Here is a 27,185-nt window from a genome sequence, read left to right on the forward strand (position 1 = left end):
AAGTATTAGGTTAGATAATTTTCCCCTACCTATTGCCACTTAAAGTGGTAAAGGTAGCTGAAATTATTTACAAGTTTTATTTTTTAAAGGCATGTTGCACCCGAATACTGCTTTGGAAGTATCACAGGACTTACACAAAAAAAGTTACAACTAAAAATATACTGTACAACACTATATTTTACAAATATGATATACTACAGTTTATTTTTTGTTTTTAACATATTTATTCTTTACAGAAAACTCTGCAGATTACTGCAATAACACAAATAAATTACTGTGCTACTCAAAAAAGTTTATTAACATTGCACAGTTCCATGTAAAGGTGGAAAAATATTTTTTTTAAATACATACATTTCTGATGGCTACATCTGTCTGTGCATTCCTTACCTTTTGAATTACCCCAATGTGCAACATTCCATGGAAACTTTTCTCCTCAGCTTCCCCACTTCGATGAGGACATCACAATGGAACGGGTCTGCACGCGACTCCGCATGATGTCATCGGAGCCATAAGAAGACCTCGTCGTCATGCTGACATCAGTTTCCATTTTTCGGCATAGTCGACACATAACTTTTTTTTTCCCAGGCGCTCCATTTCTTGGAATTTCTTCATTGCTGTTGTCACAACTTTGTATCTGTCAAAGATGACTACTCGGAGGAAGTCAAGTTTCAAGCCATGCAGAGTATGTGGGGACCGGATGTCCATCATCGACTCCCATGAAGATTGTTTGTGGTGTCTCTCGTCGGACCATGACGTCGGGACATACACTTCATGCAAGCACATAAATCCAAAAGCGCTGAAAGAGACGGAGGCCAAATTATTCATGGCCAAGGAGAAGAAGCAAAAGAAAGGTTGCAGGAGGTAAAGGACCCGCTCAAAGTCGCTGACTCCACACACTTTGAGGTCTTTGAAGAATAAACAATAATAAGCAGTGCCTTGGTTTTCGGCGTCACTCTTCGGAGGATGCAACTCCGAAATCAGTGTCCCCGAGTCCCAGACATCATAATAGGGATGAGATCTCTCTGACTTTTTCACAGGGGGTGAGTCTGACCCCATCTCTGAGAGCAGAGACTTCTCCGGCTCCGAGAGATACCACACCTCCACCGTTGCCGAAGTCAGCCACTCCACCTCTCGCTCCAGGGTCTCCAGTGCCACAACCAGAGCTGAATTTAGTGCCTCCCGGGATGGCTCCAGAGCATGTGATACCAAATCCGATGTATCCTGCTTTCTTGGCACCTGGATCAGAACCGTTGCATTTTTTAAATGTGATCTGTGGCTAGTGTGCCAGAGAGGCAAACCCTATTGGTGTGCCTGTTGACCCCATGGGTCCATTGGCATATTCCCTGAGAGGCTTACCACCTCACTTTCCACAGGCATTACTCATGCCTTTCAAGCTTATGGCTCCAGGAAGTTGGCCTCTCACAACGCCAAGATTTTGGACGGTGTTGCAGTCCTTGGAGGGTCAAGCTCCTCTACATGGTACATCCCCAGCGCCATCTGGTTCCGAACTGGCGCCAACTCGACTGGCTTGGACATCCCTTTGATGCCGATCCAGAAGTTACCAGCTCAGCGTATGGCGCCACCAACGCCAGGATGAGGTCTCTGAGAGAGGCTTAAATGCTGTTGGAGGAAGAAGAGTACTAGGAGGACCATGGCGGGGCTGAGGAAGGAGAGATTATAGATCCTGATCCAGATTGTGAGGGTTTGCAGGACTTCTCCTAAGTGGGAGCTTTCATCACCGAAAGCCTTGCAGATGCAGGAGATGACCACTTATCATGCTGTAATCCGAAAGGCTGCATGTCTCTTAGAGTTGCAGCTTCCTACAGCTGAGTTGAGGTTTAATATTCTGACAAAGGTGCTTCATTCCGCTTCCTCTATTTCAGTGCCTTTACTTCCTTTCAATGAGGCATTGACAGAGCTCATTCTCGATGTCTGGCAGAAGCTAATGTCCACTCCAGCGGTTTCCAGGACAATTGCAAGGAGGTACAAGGTGGCTCCGAGGTATCCTGCTTTCCTGTCCACCCATCCGTCGCCAGAATTCTTGGTGGTCCAGGCTTCATGTTCTTCAAGGTTATCTGCAGGTTATTTCCCATCTTCGCCTGCAGATAGGAAGTCAAAGAGCATGGAGCAATCAGCGAAGAAGGTGTTCTCATCAGGGAGAATGACCCTCAAGTCCACAAATGCCACATGCCTTTTGGGTCGCTATATCCATGCCCTCATGGACTCAGCCAGGGAAATTGTCCCTAAGTTGCCCGAGAAGGTACAAGGGCATTTCTCAGAGGTGTTGTTAGATTCCCAAGATGCTTCCCCTGAGAAAGACAATCCGGTCTGGACGTAGCTGATTCAGTAGTCAGGGCGATGGGATTGTCTGTGGCTATTAGGAGACAAGCATGGTTGTGTGGTTCGGGATTCTCATCTGATGTCCAGGCTACATTCCTGGATTTGCCCTTCAATAATTCTCACCAGGCGGATTCGGTGCTGCAGTGCTTTAAGGACAGTTAAAGCCACAGTGAGGTTGTTGGAGCTTCAGTCTCTACACATGAGCTTTGGGAAATTCTTCAAATGTTGTGACTTTGGAAGAAATGTGTCCTTTTGTGCCAGGCAATAGCCACAGCAGCAGCGGACAAATCCCTTGTACAGGTCCCACAGGGGAAAAGGCAGCGGGGGTGCTGCACAACAGCAAGTCTCCTCCTCTTCTTCTGCCACTCCACCTGGTGTGGCAGGGAAGCAACCACCATCCTAGAGCATACTTGTCCCGTGGGAGGACGGGTGTCCTATTTTCTATAGAATTGGAGGTCTATTACTACAGATCTCTGGGCGTTGAACATCATAGAGAATGGGTATGCACTACCCTTCCATGAGTTCCATCCTTCTCTCCCTCCGCAACAGGATTTCTGCTCAGAAGAGCATCTTCTGCTTCTCCTGCAGGAGGTTCTATTATTGCTTCAAAAGGATGCGATCAAGGTGGTTTCAGAGCAGGAAAGAGGTGAAGGATGCTGATACCTAAAAAGGACTGATGTTTACGGCCGATCCTCGAACCCACACTTATCAATTTTTCCCTCAAACAGGAGAAATTCTGAATGTTGCCCAGGCTCAGGTTCTTCTTGCACTGGAGAAGAAAGACTGAATGATGATGATCGATTTACAGGATTTGTATTTTCACAATCTGTGAGAGGCCAGCTTAGTATATGGTGCTCACTTATGTAAGTGTAGCACCCTGCACTAATCCAGACAACCCTTGTGGGGATTTTAGTGGTCCTAGACAACCTTAGAAACCTCTCTAAGTGTAGCTGTGGAGAGTAGCCTTCAGGCTTAGTTCAGAAGAAGTGTAAAGCAGCTTGTTTTACCAGTACTTAAACTTATTGCATAGGTTAAGTGAAAAAGAATCAGGCAGTGTAGTTATACAAATATGTATTTTATTACAAAAACTCACTAGCACATTGAATTATCTCCTACCTGGAGATATAAACACAATACTTAGGAAATGGAACACGTAAGTAGCACAAATACACAAATACACAGTGGTCTCCAGGGGAGACCAAACCATATAATGAAATAGTGGAATGAGAACCACGGCTTCAGTCAGGAATGTACCCCAAAGACCTAGCAGAGCTGTGGACCAAAGGAACCACCCTAGGTGAGTATTTAGGAGCCCCACGGAGGTCGTGTGCAGAGCTGGAACACGACCGCATGCTCAATGTTAGTCAATAGGTAAGTTGCGGTTTCAATTTTAATGAAGAACCCTTCCTAGTGGACCATGAAGAAGCCCTGTGGAAGACGGAAGGTTGGAGAGTCACCCCACCTGTGGAAATCCCAGAAACCAGGATACCTACACAAGGGAAGCTGGGTGCATAGGTGTCAAGTGGCATCGGAAACCGCCATGGACCACAAAGGAGGACTTCAGGAAAGATGCAGCTGGAGAAGAAGACGAATGAGTCGGGTGGAACCCAAAGGTGGATTCAGGATGTGAGGTACCTGCAAGCAGAGGGGACAGAGTCTATGCCACTCAGGAGTGAACAGGAGGCATGGAAGACGAATGCCCACTGATGAAGGAGATTCAGGAGAGGTCGATGGTGAGCTTGAAGTTGCAGCTGTGCGTACCAGACAATGATGTAGAAGACCAGGAACTGTTGATGAAGCGTCCCACGTAAGATGTCGAGAGCCAAGGGGTCAATGTCTGGCAGGGGCACCAACAAGCCTTGGCAGCAGCAAACAACGTAGTTGAAGAAAAAGGTGCAGTGTTGGGACCAGCAAGGCCCAAGTGACCCAACACGAGGAGCTAAATCTGAACAGGCCTGAGCAAGCAGGGGAGCCCACAGAAGCCAAATAAGGCCCTCAAGAGGACCTGGGGGCTGAAGGCACAGGATTTGCAAGAGGACCTCGAGCAACTCACCAAAAAGGAAGGCCCACGGTGCAGAAGAAGCGATGATGGCTAAGTTCTTGGCTGAAGGAGTTGCTTGGGGTTGGAGCTTCATGAGCCCGATGATCTCTGAAGGAGAGAGTCAACAAGCGTTAGCAACAACAAGTTGATGTAGTGCACAAGGGTCCAGTTCCAGCGGTTCCAGCGGTTCCTACGAGGGATGCTGGCCTCAAACTCAGCTGCTGGTGAGTGAGGCTGCCTGCCATGGCTACCCTATCAACTGACCCATCAACAAAGTTCTGAGGGAGGAGATCAGGGAGAGGGTCACTCTCTTCATCCTGTCCGTCATCAGTGGCCATGAGGAAGCTCCTGTCAGACGTGTCTACAAAAGGTTTTAGGCGGTTCACATGAATTATCCTGTGTGGCCTTCTTGGATTGCATAGGTCCACCAGGTAAGTGACCTCACCTTTCTTTTCAAGGATGGTGTGGGGGGCACTCCATTTGTCTTGGAGAGCTGCTTGGGCCAGAGGCTCCAACACCCACACTTTCTGGCCTGGCTGGTAAACAGTCAGGACAGCCTTTTGGTCATGCCAGGCTTTCTGAAGCTCTTGGCTAGCCTCAAGGTTTTTACCAGCCTTCTTCATGTACTCAGCCATACATGAGCACAGGCCAAGGACATAGTCCACAATATCCTGTTTAGGAGGTTTGAGAGGTTGCTCCCAGCCCTTCTTAACTAGACACAATGGATTCCTAACTGGATGTCCAAACAGAAGTTCAAATGGGCTGGAGCCAACACCCTCCTGAGGAACCTTGCTGTAGGCACAGAGAAGGCAGGGTAGTAAGACATCCCATTTTCGCCAGAGCTTTCCTGGGAGTCCCATGATCATTCCCGTTCGGGTCTTGTTGAACCTTTCAACAAGCCCATTACACTGTGGATGGTAGGGTGTAGTAAACTTATAGTTTACTCCACACTCTTTCCACATTGCAGACTAGACATGAAGTTGGTGCCTCTGTCTGTTAAGACCTCCTTAGGGAAGCCCACTTTGGAAAAGATTCCCAGGAGGGCCCTGGCCACTACAGGATCTATAGTGGTTCTAAGGGGAATTGCTTCTGGATACCTAGTGGCATGGTCCACAACCAATAGGATGTAACTGTGTCCAGATGCAATTGGAGGGATCAGATAGAGACTTCTAGCTGCAGATTCCTTACCTTTGAATTTCCCAGGCATCAGGCTGGATCCAGAAACTATTGCTGAGCAATACCCCTTGTGTGCCACGTTGGATGGCGCCATTGAACTGCGTGTGACGTCATCGAATTCGTTAGCATCGGTTATGACATTGCAGTGTCTATATAGACGCCACACAGGTGCGCAGACGTCAGTTCTTTTCTTTTCGCACCAGTTAAGCACTAACCAGAAAGAGCTACCCCTCTGCCGCTTTTTAGCAGGCTTTTTCTTGACTTTTGTTGAATTCTTAGATTTTTTCCAACTTGGTGTACAAGGGAAATTCTTCAAGGAAGACAGGTTTCAAGCCGTGTGGGCCTGTTCCCACATAATGTCAGCCACCGATCCCCTGTTACATCGGTCTGCCCTCAGGATCAGTTTGTTGCTCGGAATGGTCCACCTCTTGATCTGCCCAAGCCTTAATAGCCGTAATGGCACGGGTCAGTGGAAGGATCCAGTGGGGGAAGGAAACGAAGGGAACAGCTGGGAGGGAGATCTGAAATGACAACCACAATCATAAATACCTTCTAGCCATGGTCACAGAAAGCATACATATAATAACTGTAAATGAGTAGCGCCACCTCCTATACCTGTAACAAAAATTAACGACACCTGTAGAAGAAGATACTTCAATAAAAGGGTGTGCCTTCTGTGTGGTAATACTACTTGCTGTGTTATAGCTGCATTGGGGAAAACATAGATGAAAATACACACTGAGCATAAATCAGTTTCTGCTGATTCATCCGTACATTAACCCCTTCGCCGCGGGGCTAATTCCCCCGTGAGGCGGGCGAGGGGGGCCGCGTGCGGCGCCACGGTGATTCTGACGAGCTCTGCTCGTCATGCTGCACGGTGGCACTGTGCTCATGACGGCCTGAGCTCGTCAAAACTCTGCCCACTTAATGGAACGCCCCGCACAGGAGGGGAATTATCCCCGCGTGTGCGTTCCGCGGGGGTTATGACAAGCTCAGCTTGTCATGAGCACAGCGCCACTGTGCCTCATGACAAGCTGAGCTTGTCATGAGCACCGAAAGTGTTAATGTAGTTACGACATCAATAATACATAGGATTATTATCACTAGAAACCTACCCTTTTCTAAACTTCAAATTACATCACAGGGATTGAGCGTAGTCCCATACCACTCCGACTACCCCAGGCAAAATAGAGCCAGAATAACACATTATTATTATTATTATATTTCTTATATAGCGCCAGAATCAACCCCCGAAGGGGTATCTCCGCGCTTGCCTTGGGAACCCGTCCTGGTTTTTCCCTGTGAGATAGCCCCTACAGGGCATCCCCAAGGTGAAAGCCAGGCATCCCGCCCGGGGGGCCGTTGTGGAGATTAAGCAAGCTTAATGCCCAGAGTTGCAGAGTGTGAACCCATGATTAGGTCAGGCACCGAAGCGAGAATTATCGAGTCCATGGACATTTTTGAGCTCAAGACCCTGCCGCGTCGGGAATTGAACCCTGGTCCCGGGTCTGACCTCTGCTTCAGGGTCTGCCTGCTCTAACCAGTGAGCCACACTTCTCCACTATACCTGAGCATAAACCTTGTTCCAGAAAATAAATATCCAAGCAGATAACAACTACTACTGAGGTTCAATCCACAGATATGGTTACTTCACCAATTATTAGGATCCAAGCGAAATTGCATATGAAACAAAGGGTTGAGCGCCATAGAGTAGCCACTCTATCATAGGAACTGTAGTACAGGCTCAGTCACTGGCTAACAAGACTGCAAAGCCTACACGAGCAACCGCTGAGGAACACTGGTAGCTTGCCCCAAACCAGACGACAATGCCGGACGAATGCCCAAGGACTCCAAAACGTTCTCTGCACGAGCAGGACACTCACCAACGGAGCACATTACTCACAGCGGGTTGGCAAAAAGCCCAGGGGCACTGAACCTTCCTCCACACGAGCACAACGCTCACCAACGGAGGAGGGAGAGCCACAACTAAAGTAGAGAGCGAGATTTGGTGGAGAGTACCCTTACCAGACCTCTCTTCCAGGAACTACATACCGTAGCAATCTCGGCGGGGCGAAGACTTTCCAACGCTTGGCCGAGTTCCACTTCCTCCTTATGGGCCATCTCTCGCGACGTAGTGCGTGATGTGAAAGACCTCATGGGAGTTGTGGTTCCCAGCGTTAGTGGCACTTACAATGAGAATGGGAGGAATGCTCATGCCATGTTACCAGTGAGCTCAATGATTGCGCATTTAACATCCCCATTGCGCCTGTCTTTGGTGTCTGGAGCGCAACCATTATACAAAGTCGTGTTCGGACTGCCGGGCCATAGCTCCGAAGAACTTGAAGCAATGAAGTTTCTCGTGGCCTGGCAGTCGACACCTTCCAGCGAGACTCCGTGGGGGTCCAGGTCCTGATCAAGTGCTGATCAGTCATCAGTCAGCTGATGTTACCTCCTTTTGAGCTGATGCATAGAGTGGACTTAAAATTAGTTTCATGTAAGAAAGCACTACTCTTGGTTCTGACTTTCGCTAGGTGATTGGGATCGATTTAGGCATTTACCACCAGAGAACCCTTTCTCCGGTTCACTATGGGCAAAGTGATTCTCAGAACCAACCCTAAATTCATTCCTACGGTGCCTATAGACTTCCATTTGAATAAACCTGTCATTCTTAGAGCCTTCTTTCCCAATCCATCTTTACCAGCAGAAAGACCATTAACTCCTTCGGCGCTCATGACGAGCTCAGCTCGTCATGAGGCTCAGTGGAGCTGTGCTCATGACGAGCTGAGCTCATCATAACTGCCGCGGAACCCCCACGCGGGGATAATTCCCCTCCTGTGCGGGGCGTTCCATTGAGTGGGCGGACTCATGACGAGCTCAGCTCATCATGAGCACAGCTCCACTGTGCCTCCTAACGAGCTCAGCTCGTCTTGAGTACCGTGGCGCGGTCCCCCTCTCCCCGCGCCGTGGGGGAATTAGCCCAGCGGCGAAGGGGTTACATTTTTTTAGACATATGCAGATGTCTCAAATTCTATATAGAGAGGACAAAGGACATACGCACATCGGATCAGCAATTTGCATCATATGCTCAACCACGAAAAGGTTAAGCCCTGTCCAAAAGAGGGTAGCTCGTTGAATCTCAGCCTGCATTGCTTTCTGTTATACCAAAACCAAGCGTCTTTGCCAGAGAAGAGCACACCCCATCAGGGGCATGGCTTTAACTGCAGCACTCTATGCTGGGATGCCCTTGAAAGACATCTGCCGTGTAGCCACCTGGAAGAGCAGGCATACATTCACAAAGCATTAGTGTCTAGACATGGGCACAGAAGCTGACGCAGCAGTGGAACAGGAAGGCCTGAGAAACCTCACCTGTTATATTAAAGGTGAGCCTGCAATTCTGATTCAAATATATGAATATATAAAATATGCAATGTTGGAGAAGAAAGTAATTGCTTACCTGTAACTTCAGTTCTCCAACATTGGTAGCTTTTATATATAGTAACAAGCGGCCCTCCCGGCTCCCTGGTTAGAGGCTCATTGTATTTTACTCTCACACTTGTGCTTTGAAATCTGAGCTATGGTGGCCTATAGGGGAAGCAGGAGTGCTTAAGCTTCCATTTCATTGCCTGATGTTTGATTTTTTTCAGATGTGGTGGATGTGTTACTAAACATACTTTGTTGTTTCAGGCCTCTGGCCTTTTTACATTATATACTGCATGTTGTATATTTTTACACTGTATACTGCTAATGTAATATACCGGGGATTCCCAGCTTGCAGGCTGGGAATGATTCAAGCATGTGAAGATATATAAAACATACCAATGTTGGTGAACTGGAGATACAGGTAAGTAACTAATTTCATGTTCGTAGGAGGGACGCGTGTCTTTCTTGCTCCGTCTAATTTGCAACTCGGAAAGGATTGCAAAAGCCGTTATGATTTTGAAAGACTTTTCTGATTTGGCTTTCAGCATTATAAAAAACCTTTTTGCAGTCATAAGCCATGTTATTTTGCAACTCTCCGGGTTTGCAACCGCAAAGGGCTTTGTACATCAGGCCCAAAGAAATCTAATTGATTTATCTGTAGATTTCACTGTAAGAGAACAGCAGAGGCAGAACCATAATGCACAAAAAAGACAACAGAAAAGGCAAAGTAAGAAAGAAAAAGGACTTAATTCGTTTCAGAGCAAAATACAGCATCAGCTGTGAATTAGAATTAGGGAAACATAGTCATTGACCTTTGGCTGAGAGGATTAGTATTTATTTAAGGCCAGTTTTGTTTATTTTTATTTAAGGATATAGGGCCATATGTATAAAAAATCGAATTTGAGATTCTCAGATTGTGATTTATAGCGAATCGCATTTTGAGAATCGCAAATCGGTATGTAAATAAATATTCGCAAATAAATAGCAGCTCCTTAAAAATCACATATTTAACACCTTGGCTGCTTGAGAGGATCTTCTCCTGTGCTGAAGGTCAATGTTAATGGGTGTGGTCATGACGAGCTCATGAGCACAGCTCCAATGTGCCTCATGACGAGCTGAGCACGTCATGAGCATGGAAGGGGTTAAATGCGAATACCCAAATAGCGGTTCCTTAATTGCGTTTCCGCAAAATTTGCGAACTCGCAAATAAGGAATCGCAAATCTGCTAATCGGAAAATTCCAGTGCAGCTTGATGACATCACAACCAAGAAGTGTGACTACCCAAGCTTCACCTGAGTTTCAGAAGCAAAGTGAGAAGCTGGGAGGAGAGTTGAGGCACCACAGCACTGCTACTGTGAGAGGATATATGGCCAGGCGGGACAACCAGAAGGGGGAAACAGCAAGGAAGAGAAAACAAAAGTTTTCTTAAAGGGAGCAGGAGGTCCTGATACAGGAGATGGTGGTGAGCCATAAGCTCCTCTTCGGCAAGAAATCCCTGCGTGTGCCAGAGACACACAAAAGAAGAATATGGGCAGAGGTACAGGAGAAGGTAAACTTCATTGGCGTCACCCACCGCAGAGTTGATGAATTGCGCAAACGGTGGTATGACAAGCGCCAGCGCTCGAAGGAAAGGGTTGCTGCCAGGCTTCAGGAGGTGAAACAGACCGGTGGAGGGACTTCCACAGTCACCGCTTCCACGCCACTGGAGGAAATGGTCGAGGGGACCCTGCTACCGGAGAGTGTGAGCGGCGTGGCAGACCTTGACAGCTCCGAACCCCCAGAACCAAGACAATGTAAGAAGTATGCCATCACACCCCTGATACCCACCTACTTCACCCCCACACCCAGGAGAGACCCAGGCACACTCAAAAATGCAAATCCAGTGCAGGCACACAAGCACCCACAGCAATGCGTTATGGGAGATGTAGCCACATGAACCTAACAGTGGAGCAGTGAAACCCAGGTAGGCTCAAGCAGTATGTGTGTATCAGTGAAGGCAAAATACAGACAGTCAGGACCCATGTAACTACAAATAGTATAATTTATTGCATTACCAATGCAAGGCAGGCCAGCAAATTATTGTGTGCATTTACGTCCACAGCACCACAAGAAAGACAGGGACAGAGGCCCGGAGGGGAGGATGAGTCCCACAGTGCAGCAGTGCCAGGGCAAGTGGAGGAGGAGGAGGGCAGCTCAGTCATCCCAGCAAAATGCCCCCGGCGCATCGAAGTAGCTCCATTGCCACTGCTGAAAGATGAAACCCGGGACACTATTGATGAAGCCAACCAAGTCCAGGGACAGTCTGAGCCACAACCCGGACCTCGAGCACTTCCAAGTCCCATACCAGCCATACCATCCAGGCGCAGGGCACGTCCATCCACAAGTACATCTGCCGCTGGAGAGGGGACAGTCTTCAGCGGCCTTGAAGGGAACATGCTTGAAGTGCAGCTCCTGCAGGGAAGAAGCATAAGGTCAATTCAGAGACAGGTTAGGGTGGGCTTCAGGGGCATTACGGGTGCCTTGGAGGCACTATGTGCTGAGATAAGGAAGGACTGTGCTGCTAGGCGCAGGGAGAGGCAGTGCCTCCACACACGTCTAGACCTATTTTCAAGGGCTGTCAACCATCTGGCCTCAGCCACCTAAGTGCAGTCACGGCGCAGCATCAGCATGCAGCGTGAGGTGGCACACTGCTGCCAGGATGTGGCCAGGGGACTAGTCCAGGTCACATGTGCTGTGGACCAGCTGTGGGCAGTTGCCACTGCTGGAACAGGAGTCCTCAGTTCACTGGAGGAGGACGCCCAATCAAGCAGAGGCAGCATCACTCCGCTGCTCCCACAGGACAGGCGCCGTAGTGTGCGTCATGGCAGGGCTACAGATGCCACTGAAGAGGGCAATGTGCACTCAGGGCGAGGAGCTATGGGACGTCAGCGCCGCCGTTAAGGCGCCCTGACTACCAAATGTAAATAAATATTCGCAAATAAATAGCAGCTCCTTAAAAATCACATATTTAACACCTTGGCTGCTTGAGAGGATCTTCTCCTGTGCTGAAGGTCAATGTTAATGGGTGTGGTCATGACGAGCTCATGAGCACAGCTCCAATGTGCCTCATGACGAGCTGAGCACGTCATGAGCATGGAAGGGGTTAAATGCGAATACCCAAATAGCGGTTCCTTAATTGCGTTTCCGCAAAATTTGCGAACTCGCAAATAAGGAATCGCAAATCTGCTAATCGGAAAATTCCAGTGCAGCTTGATGACATCACAACCAAGAAGTGTGACTACCCAAGCTTCACCTGAGTTTCAGAAGCAAAGTGAGAAGCTGGGAGGAGAGTTGAGGCACCACAGCACTGCTACTGTGAGAGGAGATATGGCCAGGCGGGACAACCAGAAAGGGGAAACAGCAAGGAAGAGAAAACAAAAGTTTTCTTAAAGGGAGCAGGAGGTCCTGATACAGGAGATGGTGGTGAGCCATAAGCTCCTCTTCGGCAAGAAATCCCTGCGTGTGCCAGAGACACACAAAAGAAGAATATGGGCAGAGGTACAGGAGAAGGTAAACTTCATTGGCGTCACCCACCGCAGAGTTGATGAATTGCGCAAACGGTGGTATGACGTCTAGACCTATTTTCAAGGGCTGTCAACCATCTGGCCTCAGCCACCTAAGTGCAGTCACGGCGCAGCATCAGCATGCAGCGTGAGGTGGCACACTGCTGCCAGGATGTGGCCAGGGGACTAGTCCAGGTCACATGTGCTGTGGACCAGCTGTGGGCAGTTGCCACTGCTGGAACAGGAGTCCTCAGTTCACTGGAGGAGGACGCCCAATCAAGCAGAGGCAGCATCACTCCGCTGCTCCCACAGGACAGGCGCCGTAGTGTGCGTCATGGCAGGGCTACAGATGCCACTGAAGAGGGCAATGTGCACTCAGGGCGAGGAGCTATGGGACGTCAGCGCCGCCGTTAAGGCGCCCTGACTACCAAATGGCAATGGGTGAATTAACCCATTGCACACAGACAACTGTGAACAATTGTTTATTTGCACTCTGTGTCCAACATGTGCTGGACATTAATACCTACATTGTGTGCTACACAGGCTGTGTGATGTAATACATCCTGAACTCAAGGAAATTAAACACAGTTTAGCATGAATACATAGCATTGTGTCATCATTTCTCACCTATAAATAGTTCTGTGTTATATCATCTAGCCTCTGGCGCCCGGCAGCCGCACCAATAACACCGGCTGGCCTGCATCCTGGAGCTGGCCCCTCCTCATCTGATGATTCCGAATTGGTGAGCTCCACTGTGGTGCCTTTCCTGGTGGCGATGTTATGCAGCATGACACACGCAACCACAATCTTGCAGCAGGTCTCAGGGCTGTATTGTAGTTCCCCTCAACTCTTATGCAGGCAGCGGAAATGGCTCTTGAGTATACCAAAGGTCCGCTTAATGGTACTGTGGGTGTACCTCCGCTCCCCCGCGTTGGCAGGAGTTAGGTATGGAGTCAATATGTAGTCACGGACGGCATACGCACTGTCACCTGTGAGGCAAGAGGAAATAGGTTAAACACTTTCATGCCACTGCGGTACTTTACTATTGTGTCAGTTTCCTATGCAATTACCCAGCAGGTAGCCCTCACCAAACTCCCCATTTGTGAGTCGACGGTGGATCCCACTGTGGCGGAAGATGATTGAGTCGTGGGTGCTGCCTGGGTATTTCGCTACAATGTCAGTGATAATGTGCATGGCATTGCACACCACTTGTATATTCAGGGAATGGCAGGACTTGCGATTCCTGAACACATACTCGTTCTGGGAGGGGGGCGATAGCGACATGGGTCCCATCAAGGCAACCAATGACGTGGGAAAATTGTGCAATTTGATAGAACTCCTGCTTGGTCTGGTCTAGTGCCTATGTTGTGCTGGGGAAGTGGATCTGGACCATTGCATTGAGGAACGTGCGGAAAAAGCATGAAAGTGCTCTCTGTGAGACCCCTCCTGCTGTGGCTATCCCCTCCTGGAAGCTCCCTGATGCCAAGAGGTGCAGTGAGTACAGGACCTGTACATGGGTGGGGATGGTGTGTGTCCTGCATGTGGGGTGTTCAAGTATGGGTTTGTGCTCCTCAATTAAGTCCAGGATGCTCTCTTCATCAAGCTTGTAGTTAATATGGATCTCCTCCTCAGTCCGCTGGAACAGGGTAATGCGCACTCTGAAGATCCTTTCCTTGTGTTTTCTTCTCTGTGCAACAGCTCTAAGTCGCAGCCTCCTGGCTATTACATACAGCCCAGACATTGTGGAAAAGTACTGTGGCATTGTGGACCTCTTTAAATAGGTTGCACCTGGTTACCACCTGTTCAGACTTGGTGATAGTTGTGATTAGCAATTTTGTGATTATCGAGTTTTCACAATTAGCAATTTTCGCAAATGTGGTGTAGCTGTTTGCGGATTTGCAAATTTATTCTCAGATTCCATTTTTCGCACATTTGCTAATCGCTAATTTAGCGATTAGCAATTTTGCGATGAGGATGTCACTCATACATAGCATGGCTGTGTTTTGCGATGATCGTAAATGCTGCTTTTTTGCGATTCGCATTGTTTGCGATCGCAAAACAGCTTAATACATATGGTCCATAGTGCAGTTATCTGATCCCAGAAGTCACTTGGTATATAGCAATGCCTGTCAAAGATAAATAAGTGATAATGCAAACCTTTGGAGTATTACATCACATATATTTATATTTTCTTTGTGAGCAACTGTATTTACAAGCATTTTACAATGCAAATACTCATCTTTTCAGAACTTCCCTTTTCAGAAACATAAAGATCAAGTACTCATTTTTGTTTTATTTGTCTATAGATTCACATAAAGGTGATCAGCCTGCTGCCATCGCAGATCAGTTGGAAGAAGATGCGACACCAAAGCGAGAAGCAGGTTAGTTACTTGGTCTAAAAATTACTCTTTCTGAAAATAATGGTCTTTTATGACTAATTCAGGTCTTTATTTTCTTTTATACAAATACTCTTTACGTTTTACCACACCTGTCATCAATATTTCGAAATTATGTTTATTCAAATTCTTTTTTGACACTTCCTCAGTGCTCTCTTGAATTTCTTTAATGCCTTTCATGCTGCATTCTTAGTCCCGTGCTTCTAGAACACATGCAAATATAATGAAGAACCAGGATCTTTGATGATTTTGCTGACAAAACTGCAAACAGAGCAAATCAAATAATTTACAGTGACCTTAACAATCTGTCCTGTTGCATTTAGAAGATAAATGTGTAGGCGTTTGTGCAAAATCTTATCTATATTTTTCCTTTTCTCTACAGTTGTGCTTCCCACAATTGCAGAAGGTGATTATCCTGCTGGCCCTGAAATGGAATCGTTTATGGAGGGTATTGCCCTCTTCACACAAGAGTTTCAGCTTCTGGAGCACACAATCAAGGAATCATTTTCTGGTCAAATTCTTAACCTGGAGATCGCCGGAAAGTCACCAGAGGCACTACTTCAAGAAACCGTGAGAAGTATGGAAAGTAAGTGGCAATAATTTTAATCCACTCACAATAGAACAAGATGCAGCAGGTTACTTCTACAAAGGTTCCTCCAAATGATAAAGCTGGCTATGCTGAGTTACGTTTAGACCAGAAGAACAGTGTAGAGCTTAGGATATTAACTTTGATAGGGAATCATTGTAAGGCACAGGGCGACTGGTTCTCAAATTGCAGTTGTAGTACGTTTTATAGTACTACAAAATGTAAGTTTTGCCTATACATATATATGCAGAGTTCTCCACCCTGACTGCGGAGTCTCTATACATGTAAGTATAAATTTTAGTAGTAAATGTGTGAGGGACACCAGGGAGTGGGTGGGGAAAAGGGACAGACTCACTACTAAAGGGGATGGGATTAGGGAGGAATAAGTGAGGTTAAGGGAGGGTCAGGCAAGCGTTTAGGAAGAGACGTCACCCACCCAGCCATCAGTTACCCAATTCCATTACTTTATGAGTGGAGAAATATAACTTAGAAGGTTTGGATTCAGAGTTTATAAATATTAAATAATAAACTTAGGGCAAAGTGTAACCTAACTTAAAAGTGCAACTAACCTTTGTAAATCAGGCCCATTGACCAGGCACTGCAGTCGATTAAGTTGGGCATGGATACTGCCAGGTCACTTGGAGTCTTACAGCAGATGCATCAGTAAGTTGTTCATGATGCTCATGGAAGAGGATAGTTGCAGGAAAGTGGAATATTATGCGGTATGGCTGTGAGACCTTACCATGTGAAATTATCACAAAGCCTCAAAGATGATCCTTGGATTTAACAACGATAATTTCTGATAGATACATCTGCCAGTGGATTCCTCACCTTGTGAATATCCCTTTGCGTCAGCAACGTTTGGAAAATTCTTTTGTAGCATGCCGGCGTGGACGACGTCATAGGAGGACGGCATCGCGGGCGACGCCGTCTGACGTCACCGACTCCTTATTAGGCCTACGTCGCCCATGATGACATCAGTTCTCTTTTTTCTGCGTCGTCGACGCTAACGGTTTTTTGGGATCTTCTGTGTTACAGATAGTAACTTTGTTGCTATTGTGTTTCTCTTTGTATCTGTTGGAGTTGCTGTCTTCCGTCAAGATGTCATTGAAGAAGACAGGCTTTAAGCAGTGCGGTTCGTGTGCCCGGATGATGTCTATTACCGATCCTCATGGTGACTGCTTATGGTGTCTGGGCTCGCATCACGACGTCAAGGGCTGTCGTTCCTGTTCAAAGATGAATCCGAAGGCTCTTTGAGAACGTGAGGCAAAACTCCTTCTTGCCAAGATAAAGGGTAAGGATGCCAAGAGGACTTCGAGGTCATGCTTCGGGTTCCTCAAAGAAGAAACATAAGAGGAAGAAGAACAGTTTGAGACACCATTCCAGCAGGGAGTCGGACTCGTAGAAGAAGTCGTCTTCTCAAAGACATCGTAAGGATATGTTGTCTCCCTCTCCAGCTCGTAAGCCTGAGGGTGAAGCCTCGCCTTTGCAGTCTCTAGAGCCAACTCCGAATCCCGGATCGAAACCGTCTCCGGATCCGTACCAGTCTTCGGTACATGATGAAGAGGAAATTGAAGTCCCTCAGGGTTCGGCAACTCCGGTGCATCAACCCGAGGAGCATGAGGAACAGGAGGAGTCGAATCCGGTACAGCCTCCTCAGGAGCAGCCAGTGGGTTTGTACCCTCAGTTTCCTGGTCCAGGTCAGGACCCTTTGCATTTTCTTAACGCCATGTATGGCGTTTCTGCGAGAGCAATGTACCCCTCTGGTGCACCGGCTGGTCCCATGGGTCCATTGTCATTTAACCTGGGTGTGCCTCAAGCTTATGCTTCGGCGCCTTTTCTACCATTTATGCCGACGCCGATTCCACCTTGGCATAGCTCGGCGCCACGAAGGTCGTCGACTCCGCTCACGGCTTCGCCGGCTCCGGAGCGACGTCGGGATCTAAATAAAGGATCAACGCCCGTTCCAGCTTCCAATACTCCGGCTGTTCCAGCTCCTCATTTGACGCCGGCCCGACTCCGTCGGAGTCGTTACCGAATCCGGCGACATCGGTTCGGTATGAATGGTCGAGGCATAGAGCTCAGCGCCTTATGGAGGAAAAGGATTATGAGGAGCCTGAGGTAGAGGAAGGTGAACTTCAGGATCAAGAGGACTACTTTGAAGATCTGCATGATGCAAGTGGTCTGGAGCTTTCACCGGAATGGGGGTTACCTACGGTATCTGATGCTCCTTCTAGGGATGTGGTTCCCTACCATGTAGTGATTAAGAAGGCTGCAGATCTTTTGAATCTAACTTTACCGTCTGTGGAGTACAAGTCCAACATCCTTGCTGAGGTACTCCTTTCTCTGTCATCTGTGGTTGAGCCAACTCTTCCATTTACTGAGGCTCTTACTGAACCTATATTGGAAGTCTGGAATAGGCCTCTTACTGCTCCTGCGGTGTCAAGATCAGTTGCAAGACACTATAGAGTGCAACATGGAGATCCTGAGTTCGTGTCCTCCCACCCTTTACCGGAAAGTCTGGTTGTTCAGGCTGCTTGCTCTAAGAGATCGGCAGGTGCTTTTCCCCAGGTTCCTGGAGATAAGGACTCTAAAAAGCAGGATCAGAATGCTAAAAAGGTGTTTCTGATAGATACATCTGCCGTGTGGATTCCTCACCTTGTGAATATCCCCCTTTATCACATGCAATCATGCCGAGACAGATTTTAAATGGCATGTTCTTGAAAAACCATACATTCCACCACATGTGAGTGATGTGTCCAGATATCTTTTCATTCGGGAACAAAAATGGGTGTTCAAATTGGGGACAGACAGACAAGGGCTGAACGATGACATTCCGTGGTTCGCTCTGTCCTGAGCACCTGTTCATTCCACCCATGTATTTATTCAGGGTTGTGCGTTGGGCAGACCGGTGACCTGGTCATTAGGATCTGTCTTTGTACATAACATGATTCTTCTTTTGAGCTTATTCCACTACTTATCGACTCTTTCATACATATTTTGTTTGGGGTCTGATGCTCTTTACCGGCTATATCCTTTTCCAGCGTCTCGTGCATGGTAGGGTAGGTTTGATGACCTTTTTAGCTGTTTATAGCGACCGTATCCCTTAAAAACCCTCGATAGGACAGGGGGCCGCTATTTCACTAACACTCTCTGTCTACGCCTTATAACTTCTATGCAGCCTGGCCGTATGCCCATACGCGCGCTATTACTTATGCTTAACCCAGTAGTGCACCATCTGACAGTGAGTGTGTTCTGTCACGCTTACATGGCATTTTGTTATATCCATAAACACATGTGATGGTGGTTGATAGCAATTGCGTTCTGCTGTGGACTTATTGTTTGTGTGTTAGACTGTTCGGCCACAAAATACTTATAAAACCTTACAAACTACATTTACTAATGACTTGACGTCATCTTGTAGTTCTTTACCGCTAACACCGAAGGACGGGCTTTGCAGGCGGCCATGGATGAGTTAGAAAGTCAGCACTTGCAAAAACGGCCGAGTTTGCATGTCTCTACTCCTCGAGTGAGCGGGAGTATAATCAGTCTGTTATGAGCGGGGTGTGTGGCATGTGATCGCGCCTTGCTTCGCTCCACCAGCAATACGGAAGGACTTTCCGCAGACAGAACTACAATTATGAATGGCGTGACGTCATTCGGTAGTTCGAGACCGGGAAGACACGCGAGAATACGCGCGCGCGGCCGGGATTGTTTGGGAGACAGGGCATTGCCAAGAGTGGGGCATTACCAGCTCCCTATACCACCATCGTGTATTACGAAGCAATCAAGCAGCAGGTGGATACTAATGTTCAGGTATGTTAGTGATCATTGGGGTTATGGCGATCGGGCCGGCCACGCCCCCGCAGATAGCTGTTGGCTGTGTGATGCTTAGCCAGAAGTCAAGTAGCCAGAACTCACAGGTGACTGTGCCTCCCCCTGACTCAGTCACAGCCGGAGATACCGACGGACAGGTATGATTACCTGTGTTGCTAGCCTATCACTAGAGGGTTGCATTGTGCCAGACATATGTGGTATATAAGAAGCTGCGCAGTGAGCAGGTTCTGTTTAGCCTATAGTGGACAGGGAGGTGGATAGAGGTTGTGTGTGAACCTGTTGATGGGTGTTAATTAGCTCCAAGTACAGAACACCGTGGACTACGTAGATTTATACATCGCCAGAGCAGTATCTTGTCTGGGCTTCTGGTCCTTGTTTTTTACGCAGTTGGTTTTGTTATTGTAGAGCGGGGTCTCATATATCCTGAGCCAGGTCCAGGAAGAGGTGAGGTCCACTCCCCGGACACTCTGGGTGAGTAAGCAAGCACTTACATTCTTTGTGAAACAATTTAATATGTTTTCTGCAGACCAGTGTAGCGGATTGTGATTTTCCTGTATGTTTGTCCTCCCTAAACAGTAAATACTCAACCAGGTTCCGAAGAGGGGATGTGACACAGTCGAAGGAACATTATATCCTTTACTGGTTTTCACTTGTGTGTTTTTTTCTTATTTTTCACACTTTATTCACAATCTATGCAGTAGTATCACTTGAGAACAGAGACCCTGACGAAAGCCGAAGGTGTTATCCCTTAGTGGCTGAAACATGTTGGTCTCCTCGCAGCTATTTGTTTGGACTGCGATGACGATATTATACTGTTCTGGTTTTTATTAAGGAAGGGGCCAACAACTATTAAAGTTTTCTGGGTTGAGTTCCCTATCCTTTTTTAAGATCACCACTTACCTTTGTTTTGCTTACACTGCACTTCCCATCACATCAACACTATGTGGTAGTACCAAGTGATTGTGGGTCGCTACCCCGCATCTGGTTATCGGGGTATGCCGGTCTCAATGATCTAGAGACACAATACCCGATAAGGACTTCCAAATGATAATATTGATCATTACAAGACTGTTGATGGGAATCCTACACCAGGGGTGACTCACGTTACTGGTTCTTCACATCTTGTGATCTGGTTTGTTAGTATTATTATTGTGTTCGTACCCTTGTACTATTGATAGGGCGTTGACGAGCAGAGGATTACGATTGAATCCTCATTTGGACCCCTAAGTTTGTAGTTGTTTGTTTGAATATCCCCCTTGCGCCAGCAACGTTCGGAAAATTCTTCGTAGCACGCCGGCGTGGACGACGTCATAGGAGCACGGCATCGCGCGCGACTCCGTCTGACGTCACCGACTCCATATAAGGCCCACGTCGGCGTGATGACGTCAGTTCCCTTTTTTCCGCGTCGTCGACGCTAACGGTTTCTGGGATCTTCTGCGATACTTTTGTATCTTCTCTGTTTAGCTGTTACAGTTTCTCTGTTGAAATTCACTTCTTCGCCGAGGATGTCGTCGAGGAAGACAGGTTTCAAACAATGTGGTTCCTGTTCCCGGATGATGGCGATCACCGACCCGCATTCCGACTGTCTGTGGTGTCTTGGTTCGGGTCACGATGTTAAGAACTGTCGTTCCTGTGACAAGATGAACCCCAAAGCCTTGCGAGAGCGGGAGGCGAAGCTTCTGCTTGCAAAGGTGAAATAAAGAGAAGCCGGAAGGTCTTCGAGGTCGATGTCCAGGCGCTCGAAGTCGAGACAGCTGTCGCGGTCGAAGTCGAGGTCGGCTTCGAGGGCCAAGGCGAGGTCGAGGTCGAGAGAGAGATCAAGGTCCGGAGAGAGGTCGAGGTCCAGAGGGAGGTCGAGGTCCGGATCCAAGTCGGCCTCGGGCCATGCTTCGAGCTCCTCGAGAAAGAAGCATAAGAGGAGTAAACATCACTCCAGACACCATTCTGGCAAGGAGTCTTCGGATTCAAGGAAGAAGTCTCGTAAACATCACAAGGACTTCGTGTCTCCTTCTCCGGCTCAGTCTCACGTTGGTTCTCCAGTTCAGGAGCCGGAACAGGATCTGGAGTCGCACCATTCATCGGTGCATGAAGAAGAGGTTCCTCGAGCACCGACTCCGGTTGTGGAGCCTGAAGAACAAGAGGGCCAGGGTGCGCCTTTGCCGGATCAGCCTCCTCGGAGCGGCCGTTGGGTTCGTATCCACCCTTTCCAGGTCCAGGTCAGGATCCCTCGCAGTTTTTAACCGCCATGTTTGGAGTTTACTCGAGGGCAATGTATCCCACTGGTGCGCCTGTTGGTCCCATGGTTCCTTTGTCTTTCAATTTGGGTGTGCCCCAGGCTTATGCCCCGGCCCCCTTTATGCCATTTATGCCGACGCCTTGTACTCCTTGGCTCGGTACGGCGCCGCCGAGGTCGTCGACTTCGCTTGCGGCTTCGCCGACTCCGGATCAGCTTCGTGGTGATTTGGATCGTGGTGCTTCCCGTCCTCCGGCTCCTCGCTCGACGTCGGCTCCGGCGCCGTCGGAGTCGTTGCCGGATCCATCGACTTCGGTCCGCATGGAATGGTCGAGGCGCAGGGCTCAACGCCTCTTGGAGGAGAAGGAGTATATGGACTCCGAGGTTGAGGAAGGAGAGTTGCAAGATCAGGGGGATTGTTTTGAGGACCTTCAAAACGCAAGTGGCCTGGAACTTTCTCCTGAGTGTGGTTTGCCATCCGTTTCAAATACTCCATCTAAGGACTTGGCACCCTATCATGTTGTTATTAGGAAGGCTGCAGATTTGCTAGGCTTGACTTTGCCCACAGTTGAATACAAGCCCAACATCCTTACGGAAGTTTTGCATTCGCCTTCTTCGATTGTGGAGCCTACACTTCCTTTTACAGAGGCATTGACTGAACCAATAAAGGAGGTCTGGAAGAGACCTTTGTCTGCTCCTGTGGTTTCCAGGTCAGTGGCAAGGCGTTACAGGGTGGCTCCTGATGACCCTGAATTTCTTTCCTCGCATCCTGCTCCGGAGAGTCTGGTAGTGCAGGCCGCCTGTTCCAGCAGGGCTGCGGGCTCTTTCCCTCAGGTGCCGGCAGACAAGGACTCTAAGAAGTTGGACCAGTCTGCTAAAAAGATTTTCTCCTCGGGTAGCATGGCCTTGAAGTCCACCAATGCTACTTGCCTTTTGGGGAGATACGTTCATGCGTTGATGGACTCTGTTAAACAACTTTCTCCTAAGCTTCCGGAGGACGATAGGAAGAACTTTAACGAGGTGGTTGCTGATACTCAGGCTGCAGCTCGTATGGTTATACAGAGTGGTATGGACACGGTGGACTCTGTTGCCAGGATTATGGGCTCTACTGTTGCAACAAGAAGGGCCGCATGGCTTAAATCCTCCGATTTTTCTTCAGATGTTCAGTCTACATTGTTGGACTTGCCATTTGATGGGACAGGCCTCTTTGGCAAGAAGGCTGGCGTAGCTCTGGAGAGATTCAAAGACAGCCGAGCTACAGCGAAATCTTTGGGCCTTCAGTCAAGGGGCTCTGCGACTAGGAAGTTCAGGGGTTTTGGCAGATCCAATTTTCGTCCCTACAACCAAGGACAGCAGCAGCAGCAGCAGCGTCAGAATCCTCTGTATAAATCCTACAGAGGAAAGCAAAGGGGCCGTGGTCGTGGACGCCAGGCCTCCTCCTCCTCCTCCTCTTCCTCTAATAATCAACCCCCTCCCCCTGCAGCAAAGCAGCCCTAGATCCGCCATTCTGGATCATGTGGCTCCGGTGGGGGGTCGGCTTACTCATTTTCTACGGGATTGGGAATCGGTTACATCAGATCTTTGGGTTCTCAATCTCGTAGAAAATGGGTATGCTCTTGCTTTCCAGGAGTTCCCTCCCAATTGCCCTCCTTGCCATGGTTTTTGTTCGGAGGACCACCTTGTTCGCCTACAGGAAGAAGTCCTGGCTTTGTTCAAAAAGGGTGCGATAGAGGTGGTTCCAGAGCAGGAAAGGGGTCAGGGGTGCTACTCCCGGTATTTCCTGATCCCCAAGAAGGATGGCAGGTTACGTCCAATCCTGGACCTCAGGATTTTGAATCTCTATCTCAAGCAGGAGAAATTCAAAATGCTCACTCTTGCGCAGGTTCTTTAAGCGCTGTTGGAAGAAGACTGGATGGTGTCAATCGGCTTGCAGGATGCGTATTTTCACATCCCAATCCTGAAGTCGCACAGTAAGTATCTCCGTTTTACGGTGGGATCGCAACACTACCAGTTTGCGGTCCTTCCGTTTGGTCTTACTACTGCGCCTCGAGTTTTCACCAAGGTGATGGCAGTGGTGGCGGCACATCTCAGGGGGTCGGGGATACCTGTATTCCCGTATCTGGACGACTGGCTGATCAAAGCGGAGTCGCCCGAGAGAGTGCTTCATCACCTGCAAGAGACATCGCAGCTGTTGTTCAGGTTGGGTTTTTTGATAAACGTGCCCAAATCTCACCTGGTGCCCTCCCAGCGCAACCTGTTCATAGGTGCGGTACTGGACACTACTGTATGTCGTGCATTCCCTCCTCCGCAAAGGATTCGCGACATTCAGGAAATGATTCCTTTATTTCACAATGGAGCGGTTGTTCCGGTCCTGAAGGTCCTTCGCCTGCTCGGTCTGATGGCTTCTTGCATTCTCCTGGTCAACCATGCACGCTGGCACATGAGGGCACTCCAGTGGTGCCTCCGCAGGCAGTGGTATCAACACAACGGAGATCTCGGGGAGTCAGTGAAGATCTCCAGAGAAACTGCGGCGGATCTGTCTTGGTGGGGCGTGGAAGGCAATCTGTCACAAGGAAAGTCTTTTCAGCTTCCTCCATCGGTGGCCACGGTGATAACGGATGCATCCACTCTAGGGTGGGGTGCTCATCTGGGGGATCTGGAGGTCAAGGGTCTTTGGTCTCCGGAGGAAAGGTTGCTTCACATCAACCTTCTAGAATTGCGGGCCATACGTCTGGCGCTCAAGGCATTCCTCCCTTCCCTTCGCGGTCGGTCGGTCCAGGTCCTGACGGACAACACGAGCGCGATGTGGTACATCAACAAGCAGGGAGGAGTAGGGTCGTGGTGTCTTTGCAAAGAGGCTCTGCGTCTCTGGTCCTGGGTTCAGGACCACCAGATTTGTCTGATGGCGAATCATCTGGCCGGAGTCCTGAACGTACGTGCGGACATTCTCAGTCGGCAGTTCTCAGCCGACCACGAGTGGAGGCTTCACCCGGAGGTTGTTCACAACATCTTTCAGATGTGGGGACTCCTCGGGTGGATCTGTTCGCCACTTGCGAGAATGCTCACTGCCCGTCATTCTGCAGTCTCCAGTATCCGATGCAAGGAGCATTGGGGGACGCGTTTCAGTTGAGCTGGAGAGGTCAGCTCCTTTACGCGTTTCCTCCCATACCCTTGATTCCTCGGGTTCTGAGGAAGATTCGCCAAGACCAGGCCCAAGTCATATTGGTCGCCCCGGATTGGCCAAGAAGGGTGTGGTACACAGATCTTCTCCACCTCTCCTCTCACCCGCCGCTCCGTCTCCCTCTCAGGGCAGACCTCCTCTCTCAGATGGAGGGGCAGGTTCTACACCCCCACCTCCAGACATTACACCTTCATGCCTGGAGATTGAACGGGGCAATCTGAATTCTTTCTCTCTCCCTCACGAGGTGGTGGATGTCATTCTTTCTGCCAGGCGCGACTCCACCAAGTCCATCTATTTGTATAGGTGGTCTAAGTTTGTATCTTGGTGTAGGGAGAGGGATGTTGACCCGTTAAAGGCTCATTTGTCTGATATCTTGTTGTTTGCTCTTTCTCTGGCACGGCAAGGGTTTGCTGTTGCCACTGTCAAAGGTTACCTTTCAGCCTTATCGGCATTTCTCTGTTTGCCGGATCAGCCCTCTCTTTTTAAATCTCCTGTGGTATTGAGGTTTTTGAAGGGACTCACTAATAGGTTCCCTCCTTCTCCCTTCATTGTGCCTCATTGGGACTTGAATCTTGTGTTGACCTATCTGATGGGTTCGCCGTTCGAACCCTTACACAAGTGTCCAATGAGGCTTCTTTCTTTTAAGACGGTCTTCTTAGTTGCAATTACCTCGGCAAGGAGGGTAAGTGAGCTTCAAGCTCTTAGTTCCAAGCCCCCGTTTTTGTCCATCCATGCTGAAAGAATGGTTCTCAGGACCAGGGCTGCTTTTCTGCCTAAGGTGGTTACTCCCTTCCACCTAGGTCAATCCATTACCCTTCCTACCTTTTATCCTCCCCCACACCCTTCCAAGGAGGAGGAGAGGCTTCATCGCCTGGACCCGAAGAGAGCGGTTAGCTTCTATCTTGATAGGACTAAAGACTATCGAATAGACGATCAGCTCTTTGTGGGTTTTGCTGGCTGCAAGAAGGGCAGAGCGGTGCACAAGCGCACACTTTCCAGATGGATTATCCTGTGCATCAAGATTTGCTACTCTCTGGCGGGTAAGGACCCTCCTGAGGGTATTAGAGCTCATTCAACTAGAGCGAAGTCTGCTACTTCTGCATTGTCTAGAGGTGTTCCAGTTGAGGACATTTGCAGGGCCGCGACTTGGGCCTCCCTCCACACTTTTGCGAAGCACTACTGCTTGGATGCTGAGGTGAGGAGGGACGGCCACTTCGCACGCTCTGTTCTCCAAGATTTCCTGGTGTAGCAGAGTGGACACCCTCCTCCGGGAGTGGGGACTGCTGTGGGACTCTATTCACAAGGTGAGGAATCCCCACGGCAGATGTATCTATCAGAAGAACAAGTTACTTACCTTCGGTAACGCTTTTTCTGGTAGATACAATATCTGCCTGTGGATTCCTCACTGGCCCACCCGCCTCCCCGTTGTCCACTCTGCTATACCTGGGTTCATGTGCAAATGTAATTATGGTTTTGTATTTCTGATTTTGTATAGTTTTGCACTTTAATTGCTTTTGATTTGCATGTACTGTGTACATTGTGTATATATATATATATGTATAAGTACTCGTTGGTCCGTCCGGGTGCCTCGAAGGCACGGAAAAAAGGGCGGAACTGACGTCATCACGCCGACGTGGGCCTTATATGGAGTCGGTGACGTCAGGCGGAGTCGTGCGATGCCGTGCTCCTATGACGTCGTCCACGCCGGCGTGCTATGAAGAATTTTCCGAACGTTGCTGGCGCAAGGGGGATATTCACAAGGGGAGGAGGCCACAGGCAGATATTGTATCTACCAGAAAAAGCGTTACCGAAGGTAAGTAACTTGTTCTTTCGTCAGCTAGTATGGCCCTGAAAACGACGAATGCCACTTGTCTGCTGGGCAGATATGTTCATGCTTTGATGGACACAGTTAAGCTGCTATCATCTAAGCTTCCTGAGGAGGACAGGAAGAACTTTAGTGAGGTGGTGTCTGACATGCAGGCCGCAGCTCGTCAGGTTATACAGAGTGGCATGGACACTGCAGATTCAGTGGCTAGGATCATGGGGTCTTCAATCGCCACTAGAAGAGCTGCTTGGTTAAAGACTTCCGAGTTTTCAGCTGATGTTCATGCTGCTCTGATGGATTTACCTTTTGATGGCACTGGCCTTTTCGGGAAGAAAGCGGATGCTGCCTTGGAAAGGTTTAAAGATAGCAGAGCGACAGCAAGGTCTTTGGGCTTACAGACAACAGGCTCTTACGCTAAGAAGTACAGGGGTTTTGGAAGATCTACTTTTCGTTCCAATAAGCAGAACCAGCAGCAGCAGCAAAATCCTTTGTACAAGTCCTATAGAGGTAGACAAAGGGGACGTGCTCGTGGACGTCAAGCCTCCTCCTCCTCTACTCCCTCCTCTAATACCCACCCCCCACCTACAACAGCAAAGCAGCCCTAGATC

At 48.7% G+C, this 27,185-nt stretch overlaps 1 protein-coding gene across 3 annotated transcripts in view; it reads left to right on the forward strand.

Moving 5' to 3' along the window:
• The window catches only part of AK9 (adenylate kinase 9), a 1,394,796-nt gene that overhangs the window by 824,453 nt on the left and 543,158 nt on the right, over nt 1-27,185 (forward strand). For all 3 annotated transcript variants that reach the window (XM_086926806.1, XM_086926808.1, XM_086926807.1), the window contains exons 25-26: nt 14,826-14,900; nt 15,298-15,501. In XM_086926806.1, coding sequence (XP_086782932.1) covers nt 14,826-14,900; nt 15,298-15,501 — 279 coding nt within the window. The remainder of the gene's footprint in view (nt 1-14,825; nt 14,901-15,297; nt 15,502-27,185) is intronic.

The sequence above is a fragment of the Lissotriton vulgaris genome, chromosome 6 (assembly GCF_964263255.1).
Source record: "Lissotriton vulgaris chromosome 6, aLisVul1.2, whole genome shotgun sequence".
Classification (NCBI taxonomy): Eukaryota; Metazoa; Chordata; class Amphibia; order Caudata; family Salamandridae; genus Lissotriton; species Lissotriton vulgaris.